Source organism: Ambystoma mexicanum, chromosome 1q, assembly GCF_040938575.1.
Source record: "Ambystoma mexicanum isolate Mex_15411 chromosome 1q, UKY_AmexF1_1, whole genome shotgun sequence".
NCBI classification, from domain to species: Eukaryota; Metazoa; Chordata; class Amphibia; order Caudata; family Ambystomatidae; genus Ambystoma; species Ambystoma mexicanum.
Genome location: NC_090922.1, coordinates 899,451,343 through 899,470,254, shown reverse-complemented (window position 1 = coordinate 899,470,254; position 18,912 = coordinate 899,451,343). Strand labels below are relative to the sequence as shown.

The window sequence follows — 18,912 nt, the reverse complement described above, 5'->3', positions numbered from 1 at the left end:
ATACCCCTATAGATGCAACAAGCCAGTGCGCACAACCATAACCTTAAATACCAGCCAATTTAAACATAAAACACACAAACACACACCCAACATAACAGACATTCACATACAACAAACAACCCAGGCATTGGGCCTCAGCCTTACAGACACACAAGTAAGTGCGGTCAACCACAACCTTAAATAACAGACAATTTACACATAAAACACACAAATACACTCCTAACATAACAGACATTCACATACAACAAACAACCCAGACATTGGGCTTCACCCTTATGGATACATCAAGCCAGTGCAAGCAATGAACCCATCTGCAACCCAACACACACACAGATGCCAGTTTCTCCTGGTTATGGACCTATCCTAGCCCTACACCCTCATTTACCTACCCTCTCCTCTTTCTTGAAGAGCCACGTGAGCACATGGAGACTGCCCATGGGTGGCAGCTGTGTGCAGTATAAGAACATAACATACCATAACATTATGAGGATGCCGCATTATTCCCCATTGTTTGAGTATGCTGCTTGCAGTGCCCTCAGTGCTGAGCTCACTCTCATCACTAGAGCACTGCTAAGAGCCCTGCCGGCAGGGCCTCTCTGAACCTTCCCTGCGACGAGTGCCGCTTTCCTCCTCACCCAGGCTGCACCTGACAGACGCGTCTAGGTACCATAAATCCTCCACCATCCACCAGATCCCCAGCTTATTTGTGGAGGGCTCTGATCCCTTGCTGGCTGTAATCTTCATTGGGCCACACCTGGCAGATGCGGCAGGGGCTCTCTCCCATGATGGCCACCGATCACAACTCCTTTTCTTTGCCAAGAGACAGCGTGGATGGTTTCTAAACCCAAGCCCATCAATCATGTTTGTACGTGTTTGCTGGGAATTAGCCAGTTCCCAGCAATGACTACAGGCAAATTGCTTTTTTAATGCTTTTTTTTATCCCTCCTTCATGCCACAGATATAAAACATATTAGCTTTATTGACCAGGTCCTTGGGCATACCTAAGGTTATGGGCCTGCACACCTTGTTAAATGTGCAGGCCTTAATGATAACCCTTGGAATACTGACGGAGCATCATCTTTGGATAGTCTGCAGGCTGTAAGAACCAGATTGTTTTGACGGGTGCATTCCAAGTCTAGGTTTAATGCAGAGAATACCCACAGCCAACTAGTTGCGATGGCCCAGGCATATTTGTGGTGTATTGCTAACCTCTAAATACTTCCATATGCACCATATGTTTTTAAGAGTGATTCAGATTCTAAAAGCATTATAGACCTCGCCCTCGGGTTGCTCTAGGGGTTATGGCCCAGTAAATCTCGTTAAATGCACTCACTGTGCTCAGGCTTTTGAACACAGTCTTCAGTGTGAATAGGTCCCTGTACAGCCCGCATACTAGGTCTATAAAACTTAATTAGCACATGGATTTCATTGTAGACCTCCTCCCAGGCAATCAGAATGCTCACAATGCAGCTTATGATGTCTGCTATAGAGTTGAAAAGCTCCATGTACGAATACAAATTTAGAACACAGGAAACGTCATGATTGTCAGAGATAATGAATGTTCTCCATCCTATAGCATTCAGCTTCACATTCGCAATAACCTGAGGATGGGTTACTATCCTTGCATAATGTCCCCTCCCTCATCCTATAAGCCTTAAATAGCACATGGATTCCTATAAAGGCTGTGTCTAAGAATGCATGGGTATTCAGTTTAGAATGATTCTATTGTCCCTGCATTTGGGGGTGGACAGGGCCAGTTACGGCCTGCAAGCCCAAACCTAAGATATTCTCGAGCGTAGTAAGGGCCTCAGCGATAGCTCAAGTCAACCCCTGCACAAGGACTCATAAGTATGTCTACTTCATTGGTGCCCAGCTGGGATGAAGAGCTGGAAAGGGAGGCATGCAAGTCCAGTAAGTAGAGTCAGGGGTGGGGGGGTCTGCGGTGGTGGGCAGTGGGAGAGAATGAAAGGTGAGGCTCGGGATTGGATGGGGAGAGCTGCCAGCAGGCCATGCAGGAACGTTGATAGACAACTTGGATTCCCACCCGCGTTCTGGCCAGTTTGATTGGCTGGCGCCTCTTCCCAGGATGTTTATCTCTGGTATAGTGCTCATTCCAAACATGCTGACTTGATAACTTTCTTCGTCTCTGCAAAGACAAAGAATAAGGAGCACGTGCAGTTCAATACCCAAAACTAAGAACCAACAATGAATTACAAAATGTATAACGTTTATTGCTACTATTTACATTGCAACTCTATGAAGATTCCCGGGTACTTGTGTGTGCTCATTTTTCCCCACAAGAAGAACAGATTGCTTTTAAGTTTCACAATGCCATGTGCTAATAGCCTGATAGACTTCGGGAGTTGTCCTTGTTGATTGAGATCTTGACCCTTCCCAAACATCACTTTGGGAATAACTTGGGGGTGGCACATTATCCTAAATTATGATCATTCCATCAACCTATATACATGGATGTTTAATAGCACCTGACAGTGCGTGGCTATGGCGTGAATACCAGGGCATGTAATGGCAATGTATAGCAATGATGTTAGTACCTTGCCGTTTGGGTTACATGCCTGGCAAAAGTCCTGGAACTTGGAAGACAGTATATGGAAATGGGTGCATTTCATGACAAAACCTGGCAATGGCATCAGTGCATGGGATGTTGCTGGCAATACCTTTCAGTTATGTACATCTGTACTTGGTGGAAATTTCTGGTTGACTACCTTGGGCTTTGATATCAACTTCTGCCAACAATTGTAAGTATGTGGACATTTCACAACATTGTCAGCGGCTGTTCGTGTTTGGCATAGCATTCTCATGCACAGTCACCCACTGTATTTAAAAATAAAATACTGCTTCCTGTTGTTTATACATTGCCATCATTGCATTTTCTCTTCCTTCAAGCCCATTTAAAAGTATGTAATTGCTTAATAGACATTGTTTTAAAACATAAATGGCAAAACAATAGTTACCTGACATTCTGGGGTCATCCTCATTTTCTTACCATGCTGAGCCGGGAATAGGCAAGCATAGGTGACTGCTCAGGGAAATGGGCACATTACTGCCTCTGTCACATAATTTGCCCAGAGCATTCATTTTCATAATTAGTACCCGGCGAGAGTCAAGCAGAATGCAACACACATTCTGATTGGCTCTCGCCGGGTCGTTACCCAGCCGAGAATCCTTCGATTCTCGGCTTGGATTCCAGCCACCTTGTCCTCGGCGGGGGGCGTGGGTGTCCCTCAGCCAATGAGGAGGCTCGAAGCAGGGCTACTCCAAGCCTCCCCACGGCTGAGAGGCTGCCCTCTCCCCCCACCGGGGACTCGGGTAAGGCGTTTTTTTGCTTTTTTTTCCCCCTTTCCTCCCTCCTCCCTGCCCACCCCACCTCACCCCACCCCACTTACCTTCTTGCTCTGTCGTCCCCGGTGGGGGACGATGGCAGCCTCCAGCCATTTGGAGACTCAGAGCGGGGCCATCCCCGCTCCACGCCCACACACGGCAGGAGACTTCCATCGTCCGCCATCGGGGAGGCAGGTACGCCTTTTTTTTTTTTTTTTTTATTTCCTCTTCCTCCCTCCCAACCCCACTTACCTTCTTCTCCTTTTTTTTCAGAGTGGACACGCTGGGAGCAGTTTTGTTCTCAGCGTGTCCGCTCCCGGCGGCCATTTTCTTGGTTGTTTCTTTTTTTTTCTCCGTCCCGAAACGCCACAGCGTTTCGGGACAGAAAGAAATGCTTTTGGTCCCCTGTCACGCAGATATTGCAGGACGGGGTACTAATAGCAATATGCCCCTTGCACCGGGGGCATTACTGACTCGTGCCTTCGTTAACTATGGGCCGCTCGGGGCATATTGCTTAATTACCTTTGCAAGTGATGGGACTCATTACGAATTTGGCTGTATTTCTGCCGTAAATCAACCAAAATATCATCAAACCCGAATTACTGTTATCACCACTTGGTCCTGTGGATTTACAACAGGATCACAAGTGGTGGTAAGGCAGGTTATTCCCCATTTAGGACTCCATTGTGGATTTTTTGCCAGAATTACCATGGGTGGAATTACCAAGTGGTAATCCTGCTGGTTTTTGAAGGAAAAGTGGCAGATTTACCTCCAGCTTGATGCTGGCAAATTGTCCACTTTTCCTCCAAAAAACGGCAGAATTACCATTCGTTAATTCAACTGGTGGCCAAACTTGTAATTTGCTTGTGCACAAAAAGTGGCGGTAACAGAATTACTGCCCCTTTTTTTCCACACTGCCAACCTCCTTATGTTCTTTGCCATGCTTTACAAGATTTACTGGTTTTGCTTCCAATCAATGTAAGAACAGAATTTGTGGCTCACCAATGACCCTAGTTAAAATGGCCGCCTGAATTTTTGCGGCTCTTCTTGGAGGGTCAGCACTTCATCCAACAAGAGGAAAATAATCCTCATAGCGCATTCTTAGTGCATTTGAGACAATATTATTTGCAAAGTCAAGTCACAAAAGACCCCTGACAGCCCACCAAGTTATGACACTATTGACATCCTGCTACGAACCAGACTAATGAATGATATAATTTGCTAATTTACTGTAAATGCTGCTGCAACAGATCTTGTGTCACTGGCGTTGGTGCTGCTTAGAGCCAAGAAGAAATGGATTTTGCAATGTGTGCTTTACAGATAAACATACAACATTATCTAATTTGTATATGCAACTTCTGGGTAACTAGATAATATTTAATTTCCCCTAAATTAGGCAGAATATTTCAAATACGTATTAATCATGTATATGGGTATAGTATTTACAACTATTTTACCATACTGCATGCATATACGTTCTCGTGTTAAGAGACAAGGTTATTAAAATAATGTATATTGATGAAATTACTGTGGCTTGCCCTCAATTGCTGAAGTCATCGCAGAACATTCCATATATTACATATAATTAATTAATGTATTGATTCATTAAAATATACTGTGTTTCCATTTAGTCATAGGTGTATGTTTCTGAGGGGTTATTTTAACTGCTAACATTAACAGTTGTGTGAATCAATTATCACAGGGGCTATGGCATTAGCTTTCTATGCTGGTGGTCCCAGATGGATGAGTATCATAAGTTAACTGAGTTTAAAATATCTTTAGAAATCTGCATATTTAATTTGACAACACTTATCACTTTGACTTTACAGTGTTCAAATTTTTTTTATGTATACCCATCTTGAAAAAAGAATTAAAATAAACACATTATATTGCTAGACATGTACATTTTGATCACAATCTTCCACCGACAACACAATTTGTGAAATCGACAACATGGTTGACATTTCGACATAACAGTTGGACTGCTTGTTTAACTGGTTATAATTTTTGCGAACTGTAGGTGAGGCAGAACATGGCTAGTGAGAGCTTTCAAGAAGAGCCGGTACCATCAAATTCCTTCAAAGCTCGAATTGTAAGGCTCTTTTCCTGGATGGCCCGAGTAAATCGCTTCGAACAACTTCACAAAACAAGGCAATAAACGTATGTGCGCATATGCGCACCTGTGTGTTGAGTTTGAGGTTTTGCAAAATATTATTCTGTGCTACCTTCTGTGCAGGTCTCTACCAAGATGATCAGTAATTTCCCTAAAATTGCAAGGTATTATTAGTGCATGGAAAACTTTATTGATCTCCTCTTAGCCAATCAGAATGTTCGGTGTGCAGTCAATAACGACTGGAATTGACTGCATTCTGAATATTCTGATTTCAAAAGCAGGAAAACAGCAATGCAACTTTCAAATATGATTTTGGGATTTCTGGGAGCATCTTTTTTCCCACTGCAACACCCAATTTATCACACAAAAGAAAATGCTAAAACATGAGAAAGGCTGTAACTTTGTTACAGGTAGACAGTTTCCTTTTACATTCTGCATAATGCATGCTCATGTTAAAAGATTTCCAGTTCAACCAAGTTTGCAAATAAAAATGCTTAACTTATAAAGACACCCTTGCTTTTTAGCTATTACAAAATAAAAGCACATTTAATGTACTAACAGGGTTTGAGTATGTATTGGGAGGGGTCATTATCGCTTGGGCTAATGACCCCTCACGAAATGATGGCCCAAATAACTTCTGGGCCGGTTATTATCCAGCAATAATGACCCCTCCCTAGGTCTATAAGGCTATATTAATATATCTACCAATGGTCACACATCAGGGATTTAGCCCCAGTCCAACTGCACCATATACTAGACAGATGTTGCTAAACCCACTACTGCATCCAAATCTATGGGGGCTTAAGTGGATTTATTACTAATCCATTTTATCATCAAATTTCATTCCATATGTATCCCATCTACTGATCGGGACTTTTCTCCATTATGCCGTAACAATCCATGTTTCAGACAAACCTCACAACAATCCCACATGTTTCTAAACGCTTCCCCACTACATTCCTATCAACAACTTCTTATAAGTAGAGTTTAAAGTCCCTAACCTAGAAGAATAGCACTTAAACCAGTGCTATTAAGGTTTCCTTACCAATGGTGACCCATGAAGATTTCAATTCTAGTCCCCAATGACAGGCATTAGGAAGTGACAAAAGCATGAACAAGTCTCCGGATTGGCAAAGGCAATATGCTGACTCCCATCCCTGAAGTATCCCACACGTCCTCATCATCTATTTTACATCAGGATGTAAAACCATAATAGTAAACTGTAGTAATGCTTGTTCAGGCAATAACCACCTTCATAAAGCTCCCCCTGCCACCAGTGCATTCCTGGTTCTTGCTCCAGTAAGCAGTCAACAGAACATTCATGAGAGGAATGTAATTGACATCCAAAGTTTGTTCACATTAAATCAACTTTTCAGAATACATGCATTGAACTTGAAAATGCCTTCTATCTTGCAAAGGAAAAGATTGCACAAAACCTGCACCACTTATTCAATGGAAGATAGCCTCTGTGCGTACTGTGTATGTGTGTGTACGCACACACACAGACACACACGCAGAATTTACGTCTTGATGATGTGCATTGTATCCTTGTGCCTAAATTTAACAGGATTCAGCAATTATTTGGCTGTAAATTAAGTATCCTAAACTTCCTCAAGCGATGGCCTGTTTCTTCATACAAGGCACATCAATACTTCATTGCAACCCAAGGGCATGTGTATTTTTGAAGTTCAGGCAAATTACTTAAGGCGAGACAGTATAGCACCCCTGCACTCAAGGTTTTTCCTCAGCACATTTTTTCTGAGTTCTGTGTGTGTGTGTGTGTGTGTGAAGTGACAACTTAGGAGCATGCCTATTTAAAAACAAATCTAAGCGTGGTCTTTAAAACAATTTTAATTGCACACTAAATGTACATACATTATGAGAAGATATGTTTTTTTTGTAAAACTTTAGTACATTTCATTTTTTCAGAAGAATTGGTAATTATAACTTTGCTTTTATATGTTCATGTCCGTGTGTTCATTCTGTCTCCTTTGCATGTTATTGTTCCTGGTTTTGATTTCAGAGTGTGCCCCCTTTTGAATGATTAAAATAAAGTAAATATGCTTCTTTTTTGCAGAGACCTTAAGAAGGACTTGTTTTGGTTGTGTCTGGTGGTCTCATGTGTGTGCCTCGTTGTGACAGAAGTGCTAGTGCCACCATCGTGCCAGTTTTGTGCAATATTGCAGCTTTTAAGGTTGTGTCCTGGTAATGCAATACTTTAATACAAATGTCTACGGTATGTCAACATTCATGCATAGCAAATTCCATTTACAGAAGAATGAATTTTCCAAAAGTCTTCTACTCTTAAAATCAGTATTTCATGTGGATGACAGGTAAACTGGGCTATGATGTCTGATCAAATTTACTCTGGATCGGTTTCTCACCATTGACTCTAAATGGAGGGCTGTGTTCTTTCATTACGTTCAGAGTTTGGCATGTTTACCCTTCTGTCCCTGGCTGCCCCATCTCCGCAAGGGCGAGAGACGTTACAGACTGAGACTACCTTACCGCACCATGAACCTCGGGGTGTGTGACAATATGAGTTAAACTGAGCTCCATGAAACAATATGCGTAACTAAAGTAAATGTACATGCAATCTACCATAAATGATTAGCTAGGTTGTGCTACACAAATAAGGACTAAAAGTAGTATGTAGAATGCACAAATATTGTGCGGAATAAATAGTGCAACGCAGTATAAAAGGACAGGAGGTTCCTGTGTACCAAGAGAGGGACTCACTACATTGATAGGACAGTTGAATTATAGGCAGATAAGATGCTGACTACACGGGCAGGGACAGCATTGTATGGCAGACATACAAGATGAATAGATACCAAAATGGAGACAGGAATTCAGAAGTGGTACCATTCTCCTAACGCAGAGGCTGCAGTAGGTCTCAGAATTAGCAAGGCCTCAAAACCCAAGATGCTGAATTTACAAAAACACATGTATTCTAGAAACTTGTCCAGACAGTAGCTCACAACCAGAACCAAGGTCAGGAACAAGGAAGGGAGCAATAGATGAACGGAACACAGGCACAAGATAACGACTCCCAGAGGTACAAGTGGTAGACTCCCAAGTTAATTAATTTTAATAAGAGCACAAATGACCATTGATGTCCAGGTGCACAAGATCAGTAAGCCAAATGACTTTATAGAAAGTAACTGACTAGATTCCCAAGTGGCAACAAAGAACACAACATGCACGTCAGAATTAGCTAAAACCTTCATAAATAGAAGGAAATCCGCTCTCAAACACGGTACTCTAGCATATGATCAGACATGAAGAACATGGCTATTCATCATGAACCAAACACAGATAAGACTCCAGCAGGAATCCCTCAGTACACACACAGACACCAGACGGCACAGAAGGACAAGTGTAAAGGAAAGGGAAGGCCTCATCACCTCAGGATGACCAGGAGTGTCTTTTGATTGGAATTATGGCAGACCAAAGAATGTTCTTCCCCCACTTATGTCTTGCTCATATCTTGATGTCTCATCAAAGAGTACAAAGTTGGTAAGCTAGGCGCCAACCAATGGAAAGGGTGCTTGCCACACAGCCTATGATGGTTAATGCGAACCAATTAGCGGTCCCTGTAAGACTGTATTAGAAATAGTATCTATAATGTGATGGGTCCAAGCTGAGCCATCAGATAGGCATGGACCAAGAAAGTAACCAACCCCTATGCATTCTATATGTAGTTTAAGCTATTAACCAACCCAACTTCCCTGTATGTTTTGTAGACTGTTAGTCTAATGTGACATCATCACTTATGTACTTTTGGTACAAAATTCACCTGCAATCATTGAAAAGATTGAGAGGTATGAGAATGAGATGCTTGTATGCTGTCCCAGGTAGGATTCATTGTTTGAATAAAGCTGGGTTTTGACGTGCACCTGAGTTCTCCATCGGCCTCACATTCTATTTGTGACTATCTTTGATCTGTAGCAGAGAGAGCTCTGCTTGCAAATGCAACAGGATGGGCATTCCAAAAGTCATCAGGCTGTGTCTGCACAGACCCAATACCAAATGGGCTGGCATCTACAATGATTTCTGCCTTTCCATTTGGGTCAAAGAATGCCATGGTATCTTTCGCTGTGAGTGCATTCTTGACATCCTCAAAGCTGCTATGTTCCAAGGTGGTCCATTTCCAGTTGCAGTCTTTCTTAGAGGGATTAGGAAGTGGCTCAGACAGGGTGGCCAGCTTACGCATGAATCTTCTGCAGTGCATCACCATACCAAGAAAACTGCATTCTTCCGAAGCATTAGAAGGGGGTCCTGCGTCATGGAGGTCCTTAAATTTTGCGGGATTGGGAGGAATCCTGTTCTCTAGAAACACAATACCAAACAACTTAATTCTCTTTTGCAAGAATACGCATTTGTCTTCAAACAGCTTAGGTCTTAACTGCTAGATGTGTCCCAGTACATTCCCCAGCCTCTCCAAATGTTCTTGTTCCGTGCTGGAGTAGACCATGATGTCGTCACTTATATTGATGGCTCTCTTTAGCCCTGTCAGTGCATCGTGGATCACTTTCGTGGCTGAAGAAATGCCAAAATTGAGGCGCTTGTATCTATACAGACCTTGTTGTTTGGAAAATGTGGTAATGTAGCGTGAGGCTGGGTCCAACACCTGCTAATGATAACCTGAACCTAAGTCCAGTTTTGAGAAGAATCTTGCCCCCTATAGCTCAGCTAGAATGTCATCAAGAGTAGGGGTGATGCGTCTTTCTCTTTTGATTGCTCTGTTTGGGAGTCTCGTATACACATGTATGCGAAGGGAGTCTGGTTTTTTGGGTTTGTTGGCCATCACGATTGGGAAGACCCATGGGGGCAGCCCTTCCACCTCTTCGATAATGTCCATGGTGACAAGGTTCTCAAGTTCTTTATCGAACATTGACCTTAAATAGAATGGTACCCGCCTGTGCATTAATGCTGTCGGATGTACAGTTGGGTCAATGTGATGTCGGACTGGATCTCCTCTGAACTTTCCTATGCCTGTGAACACCTTTGCATATCTGGTCAGTGGGGATTGAATGTCTTGCACGTACACTCCAAATGCAAAATTCACAACGTGCAAGGCCTCTGCTGCGGCACATCCCAGTAATGTGACTTTGCTCACCTTGGTGACGAAGAATCTTGCTTTGATGGCAGTGTCCTCATGTCAAACACATGCTATGAAGACACCCTCTAGTGGCAGTGGCACTTTCACCCCCAAATGTATATATGTGTACGTGCATCTCTTTTAGGGGTGGAGCATCTGTTGATATGTACTAATGATCGTCCGCAATAAAACTGGAATCAGGGAGTTGCAGATGTGGACTGTATACTTTCGATGCCATCTTTTTGGGGCTTTCAGCTCAGACATACTGGAGATGAAGAAAACATCTTCTTCATATTTGGGACACAGAGACCACATCTCTCCCGCTCTTCAAACCCTCCACTGGCTCCCAGTCAGACGAAGGGCCACCTTCAAGACCCTATGCATTACCCACCAAGCAGTACACAAGACCGCACCAAAATACCTACAATGAAAGATAAAACCCCACCTCCCATCACGCACCCTCAGATCAAGCAGTGCCCTCTTTCTAGCGATTCCAACCCATAACTCTGCCAGGATCTGAGAATCTGCTTTTTCAACATTAGCCCGAACTCTGTGGATCTCTCTCCCTGCTCATATTCGACACACCCACAACTGCATGGCCTTCCACATAGTTCTAAAAACCTGACTCTTTCCATAATTCCGTATATGACGGTCAAACACTGATGAAAACCATGCCACCTGATGAAAGTGATCAGAAATTCCAGAGCAATAACGCCACTGAAGGCAGCTAATTAAATAACAAATAAGCTTACTCTAAGTGCAGCAATCGCAAATGCAGACCTTAATTCTGGAACAACGAGCTCGCTAGATCAAATCCTCTTCCCATACACTCACCTCTCATATCGCTATGCTCACTCTCTTCTCTACACCAACACACAATCAGAACGCAGCTACACCCCTCGATCCATTTCGGCCTAGCTGCTCACATACGAACATTACCTCATGAACACCCCAACACTCTTATAAAATGCAGCTACCCCACAAATTCGGCTTTGCTGCACACATAACAGGCCTAACGCAGCCAGAACCCAGTCCTGGTGACCATCGCTCAGACTGCACACATTCTACTGATAACAAATACCTACACGCCTAATGCTAGGATGCAGCTACCATCGGGCAATCGCTTCATCTGCACACATAATCAGTGCACCCATGCACCCTATGCCACCTCATTTTCTCAACTGACCCGCACCACGGTCCCCAAGGGACCAACCTACCAGCGCTTTGAGGTCATACCAATGATATATAGAGTGCTATATAAATGCCAAATAATATAACAAAACATAACATATGTCTCCTCCTCTACAGGCTGTTCTTCGTCTGGAGTTGGTTGTTTGACTAGTGCAACCTTTTGTGCCTGTCTCTGAGAAGGCTGTCTTGAGCCTGCTTGTCCTCACAAATGTGTTGACGGTGCTGGCGCATGGCAGACTCATGTGAAGTGGTTTATTTTTCTGCATCTCCCGTAGGTGTGACCTTTTTTCGGGCAGTCGTTGCAGTGAGGCAGGTTGTAGCCACAGTTGGGACACAGGGTTGTCTCATTTCCTCGCCCCTCCCTCTTGTTCCACGGCAGACATTTGTCTATTTTGCATAATTGTTGTCGACCTAGGGCGCAGGCTTCTTCCAGCTTGGTTACTTTCATGGCAGCACATATCTTATTCACCCTTCCATATGCCAATTCGTGGGAGCCTCCAAGTTATAAGATGCGGGCCAAGGCTATACCTGGTTCTCGCAGTATTTGTAGTCTCAGTTTAACAGATGCACACCCTTGAATTATCGGCTGACGTGTTTCTTCGTCTGGCAATGCACATTTTGTAGCCATTTGCTGCAGTCTGCAATGATAGGCATCAAGGGATTCCCCTTCTTTCTGCAGAGCGTTCCTCATCAGCGATCTCTCGTAGTCAATATGTGACATGGGTGCAAAATTTTCTTGGAGTGCCATCTTGGCAGTGTTAAATGGCCTGTCGGCAGGTCTTAGAGTTTCGAAAATATTGCAAACAGCAGGACGAGCTGTGTAAAGCATAACAGACTTCTTCGTATCATCATTGTCATCTCCTGTCGCTGATAAGAACATCTGCAGGCGTTTCACCCAGGCAGACCACCTGGGCCCTAAGGCTGACAGGGCTCTGGATATGTCCAATTCTTGCAGGGGTGCGAGATACATGGACAGTTGTTGCACCCTGGCACCTGCACGGGTGCCTCCAGCATCATCTGTCATCTTTGATTTCCGAGTATGGTATGATTGCGAGCAAAAATGCCACTGCTGACCTGTTCGTGGCTCCTGGTAGGCTTCGGTGGCTTGTTGGCACCAGTCACCCTGCAAAAACATGGGCCTTTGAAGGCAGGGCGCACAAGCACTCTGTGCAGGATCTGCAACCCTTGTGTGCAGACTGGGTTGTCGAACTTTCCTGCATAATGGCATAGTGCGGGTCACTCTGTAAGGTTGGTCCTTCTGTGATTGGATGCAGGGCGCACAAGCACTCCTAATGGCTGCTGCAACCCATTCTTTAAAGTGCAAAATGGCTTTTCTCTGTTCCTTGCACTCTATTTTATTGGGCTAATGGTGTATCCATAGTACAAATGTGCCCCCAACACGAGAGCTTAGGTCGCCATGTTCTGCCCTGTAGGCGCGTACTGGAGGCAAGTGTGGTCAGGGATGCATTACGCACTTTTTTCCGCCTTTCCTGGCACGCACCAGGTCAGGTGACGGAGATTAGAGCACGCACAGTAATGGCCTGCACAGTGGCTATAATGCCTCTGGCAGCCCGGGAGTATCAGGGCTGAAGATCCCACCAGGTCGGGCTTGCGGGCACTGTTCCTGCTCGGCCAACGCTAGTGAATGGTAGCGGGTTCATGACCACGAGGGCTAGACAAAGCGCGGCAACCGCTTCGTCGCCAGACCCATAGGTGTTTAGGCCTCGTCTAGATGAGGCCTACCGACCTATGGAATAACAACACAGAGACAGTGATTTTGGCTAAAAGAGGTCCCTGTGCTCCCTGTCCGCGTGACATGGATGGCCTCCTTTTAATCCTAGGGGCAGTGATTTTCTGTAATGTATGGACCAGATTGATATGGTATGATATGATATGACATGGCACTTATAATGTGCCTATACACAAGTGTTTCAAGGCGCGACGAGGCAAGGGAGGGGGAACGGAGGGAAGACAGACAACGATCTTACTAGGCCAGGTGTCATTCAGACCGTGCAAGGGAGAGGGGAAAAGGAAAGTGCAGGGGGGAGGGGAAAGTGCAGTACATGGGATAATAAAATAACAAGATAAATAGAAGAGCGGACAGCTGGTGGCAAGCGCAGGGTGAGTGCAGACATAAGTGCTCGTGGGGGGACTGTAGGGATAGAAAAAACAGTCCCCAGGTGCTGGAGTTGCCAGGGAGGTAGTGCAGGCGTGCAACTGGCAGGGCTTGGGCCCGAGATCAGATCGGTGGCCAGGTAACCAGTGCAGTATCAGTATCAGCCATGACTTCAGCATGGGAGGGGGGAGAGGAAGGTTTTAAGGTGATTCCGGAACCGAAGATGGTTCTCCTCAAGTTTCAGGGTCGTAGCCATACTTGTCCATTGTATTGCATGACCATGGCTACTCCTTTGGCCACACTAATTTGCATATGCAAATTGGGGGGGAATGGTGGTTTATACCCTATCTACACAGTCACACACTCACACGTGCTGAACCTGTGCACATTTTTCTGTGCACCCCGACTGTGCCTGGCTCTCCCTTTACGCATGGGGGCTTGTTGGTACCTTTTTTTCACCGACTCAGATCCCCCTGGAAATGGATAAGTCACATAGGTGACCTACGAATTTAAAAAAAACGGGTACGTAAAATAATCAAATCCTGGGCGCCATCTTTTCTGAAAATCGGGACCATTGTTTTTGAAATGCAAATACATTTGCATTCTTAAAATAGCTTTGAAAATCTAGCCCCTAACGAATATGTGAATGCTCTCCGTGATGGCAAACTTTCATTGGCTTCTATTTAGATGTCTTGGCCAACGTGTGGCAACGCTGTGAAGTTCATCTGACCAATTCAAGTAAAGGGGCCTAGGAGAGTTAAGGGCTGAAAGCAGGAACAGTAAAGAATGGGCTGGTAAGGTAAGGCTGAAGAGCTCTTTGACATGTAAATTGCCAGGGGAATAGAAATAAATCAATGAGTTGGGGTGGCAAGCGCATCAAATAAATTAAAGAAAACTCTTTTGACTAGGCAGAGATAATACAGCATGAAGTGTGCGCAGATGTGAGCAATGCAATTGGTAGGTTGTAGACAGTGGGTGTCGCATATCTATGCTCTTTTTCAAATGAAGGCAGCAAAAGGATAGAGGTAAATGGCCTGATTTACAGGGTTTTTAGCACGGTGCAAAGTGACTTTGCACTCCCAACAAACACCATGATTTACAACACTGCAAAGTGTATGTTTGCAGTGCTGAAAAAATACACTTTGCACTCTTTTGTAAATCACTTTGCACTGAAAAAGTACTCTTTGCACTGCGCTAAATGGGCCCAATTCAAGGTGTAAAGAGTACTTGTTCAGTGCAAAGTGTTCTTCAAATCAGGATGTTTGTTGGCAGTAAAAAGTCACTTTGCTCCAGTACAAAGTCACTTTGCACCAGGCTAAATATTCTGTAAATCGGGCCCAAAATCTCTTGAGAAGACTGGAAGCAGTCATTCAGCTCTGGATACTAGAGAGAAGATAACCAGGGACGTCATTTCCCCCAAAATGCCTGGGGTAGCAGAAGTGCCATCACATGAATCTTGACCTCTGATGACATCACAGGACGTGGTCATTTGACCCCGCCCCGAGTGACATCATGTGAAGTGAAAGAACATAACCTTTCACCCCTTTAGTGAGTCTAGTAATTATTATATAGAATTCCAGAAAGACAAATTATTAGTTATTCCTATTCTTTCTTATTTAGGATCACTGCTCAAAGGGTTACACTTGTGAAACACCCAGTTTTTTTCTTTTTAGTTTTTTTTTTTAAAGAGGCCTCATAAATTCCAGCCACCCCAGAAACAAAGAGCCTTACCACAGCCCAGGAGTTTCAATGTAAAAAAGAATAGGAATAGCAAGGGATACCCCATTGGTAGCAAGGGAAACCTCAGGAGTTGCAGTTGCGACCCCTGGTGACCTCAAAAGATAACTGTTTTAGCCAAGTGGAATTGGAGGTCCAGGCAGAATTGCCATCAGTACTAGACGTTATGCCTGACAACTAAAGCAGTTGAAGTAATATTGTGCTAGAATTTAAGATAGCTATCAAAGAAAACCCCTTGGCTGCCTTCCATGTCGATTGGTGAGAGGGGATCAGAGGTTAGATGTTGGGTCGGTATGGCAATAATGGAGGCTGGAAGAAAGGGTGACCTCCATTTTAAAGGAGGTTAGCCTTAGCTGACGTAGGGCCAGACCAGTGTTGAGAAGCAGAGTTTGCAATCAGAGGTAAGCTAGGAGATTTCAGGGATACAAGATGGAAAGGATTTGAAGGAGGAGATGTGTTGGCTGAGAGAAGAGGTGTAGTTTGTGGACAGGCCGTAAAATCACTCCAACTGAGGGGGATGTGGGGAGGGTGATGTTCGATGTGCAAGTATTCCGTGTAATGGAAGAGGACTGGTCTACAAGATAGTGCCCAACACAGGCAGGTGCATTGCCCGGACAATCAAGACGTGAAATAGTCTGGTGGAGGGATGCAAAGAACATCAAAAGTATAGTTGGGGAACAAAAGACAAACGTGCAGTTATTCAACAGAAATACGTCGTTTCTGAATCTTGAGCAACTGCTGTTGTGATTATGACATTGATATTGTGTGAGTTAGCCATATGTAAGTCATGGATGGGTTCAATTCTAACTCAAACGTATGCCTGGAAAACATAAAAAATCATGCTACAAAAAGAAAGACCTGCACTGTTGAAAAAAGTTCAATTGTGTGACTAGGGACAATGCTATACCTGGCCACATTTGGCACAATGACTGATTTTTCATGGTCCCTCTTTAAAAACCCTCACTCTTTCTTACTATTCACTAACCTCTTGGAATACTCTGCTGCACCTTGCATGATGAGGCATGATGAGACAATACTCACTATGTGACTGTCCTAGACTGACCACGGCTTGTGTTTGTTTGTGCTTACAGAACCACATCAGCGCCTTTGCAGAAATCACATGATATTGAAGCGGATGTGTGTTCCCTGCACTGGACGTCCTCCCTCTTCACTGTCCACTCAACACAGCTGAGCGAGAAATGAAAATACAAGCAAGAAAAAGGGTGTCTGGTCCATTTTAGTGGTTTTTACACCATTGGAAGAAATATCATCTAGATCTGAAGGTTGTTTTTTTAAACATGTCATTGTTTTCTTTACATTCCCCAAGAGCCACTGGACCATGTGTAAAATAATGTGCATTAGTCAAATTTGTATAACTCCTTCTATTTTTGGTTAATGGAGCTTTTAAATGAATTTTGTGTTCAGCAGTACATGTCATGTTTTTATTCAATCTAATTATATAAAACACTTCACCTGAATTCAGATTTTTAGTTCGCATGACCCCAATTACACTTAAAAATTTCTCAGTCTGTACAAATTGATTAATGTTCTTGCATATGGTATTTTATTACAATTCACTTTAAATATGATTTATATTGTTATTTAAGACTGGTGCTTCTGTTTTTGACAAAAATGCCAATTTTTACTGTAATAAGTAATGTATCATAATTAAAAGTTTATTTATTTGGATTCTTTACCTGACTTGGTGGTTGTTTACGGGATGCGCTGGTGTTTAGTTTTCTCAGTATAGTAAGAAATGAGAAGTGACTACATTATTAATTTCAAAGTTGCGCCATGAATCCCATGCACCAAATATCTATCATTTCCAGGCTTCATATTTATTTAATAGAGCAATAGCAATACACGTCTAGCCAGGTTATTTTCTCATCATTGCTAAATCATGTATTATATGTCAAACAAACACACCCCTCCCCTATGCACGGGTCCTTTGGTATTTGCTTGAACATGGTCATTAAACAACTATTAAATAGGGCTCCATGGTTTTGTATTAATTCCATACCGATTGACAAATACATACAATTTGCCAGGAGAAATACAAAGAGAACGTATACGAAAAGCATCATGGTTTATGTGGCTTCTTTGCTGAGGCGCATCTCATGCAACATCTTAGAAACATTACATTTGCTACAAAGACTACTTTATTTGTCTGCACCTTATTCAATAACATGCATCGTGTTGCCGTTCTTGTTCAGGGCTACATACGCAGCTCTTCTCATTGAAAGACATTTAACACAAAGGCGTTAAAGCCTTTCGTAAGGTTTTACACCTTCCATTAATTTCACCACCCCACCATATAGTGTGGGCTAATGTTATGCCGCAGCATTTGCACCAGAATGAATGTTCATGCTGGTGCAAATGCTGGAGATCCCCTATTGGGTCCGTCAGCTTTATGCACCAGCATGAAGATGGCAGACCCCATAGGGATCCTTTGGAATCGTTGACTGCCATGCAAAACATGGTAGACAACTTCACAATAACAAATAAATGTTTCATTGTGAACACTGCTTACCAGTTCACAATTTAAAATGAAATACAAGCATGTTGGAGACCATTTAATTGTAATTGTGAGCGCTACTTTCCATGCTCTCATGGCAAGCAGCACTTACAATCAAAAGTAAAAGCTGCCAGGCATGCCAGCCAGCGTTTACTCACTTTGCACTGCAGAGTGCAAATGTAAGCATTACATTTGCACCCCGTGCTGCAAATGACGAAAAAATGTGGCTGCCAAATTAATAATTTTAACAAAATGAGCTCCATAATGTACAGAATGCAACCAATATCAGTAGTTATTGACTGTTCTCTAAACATTCTGATTGAATGAGAGGAGCTCAATAACAATCTACATGTGCTAATTCCCCCTTCCCCCATTGCCCTTCCCCATTCCCATTTTTGCCCCATAGGGCATAATCGGAATCGGGAAGGTGCTAATTACGGCACCACAAATTGCGGTACCGTAATTAGCTCCCTGGTACCTTTGCGGGTTGGTTTTTAACGCCTGCAAAAAGCAGGCGTTAAAGTCTCCAACCCGCAAAGGGACCTCGTAGTAAGGCGGTAAGGGTTAACGGTCACGGTACCATTAACGGTGACCGTTAACCCTTACCGCCGTCCGTGTAATGAGGCCCTAAATCTCTAACACTCTGGTTGATTTCAAGTGTCCTTTTATAGCAAGATAAACACGAAGCACCCAACACCATGGTTAGTGATATGTCTAGGCCAGCTTTACCAGAACTGCCATGTTTTAGAATTATTCCTTGATCGAAATACCCGGTGCATTACATGTTAGTATTT

General features: G+C 43.5%; 1 protein-coding gene across 1 annotated transcript in view; it reads left to right on the top strand.

Annotated features, from left to right (window-relative positions):
- The window catches only part of PLPPR5 (phospholipid phosphatase related 5), a 1,134,012-nt gene extending 1,116,715 nt beyond the window's left edge, over window positions 1-17,297 (top strand). The window contains exon 6 of the mRNA XM_069641534.1: window positions 16,695-17,297. Coding sequence (XP_069497635.1) covers window positions 16,695-16,727 — 33 coding nt within the window. The 3' untranslated portion in view covers window positions 16,728-17,297. The remainder of the gene's footprint in view (window positions 1-16,694) is intronic.
- The last annotated feature ends 1,615 nt before the right edge of the window (window positions 17,298-18,912 follow it).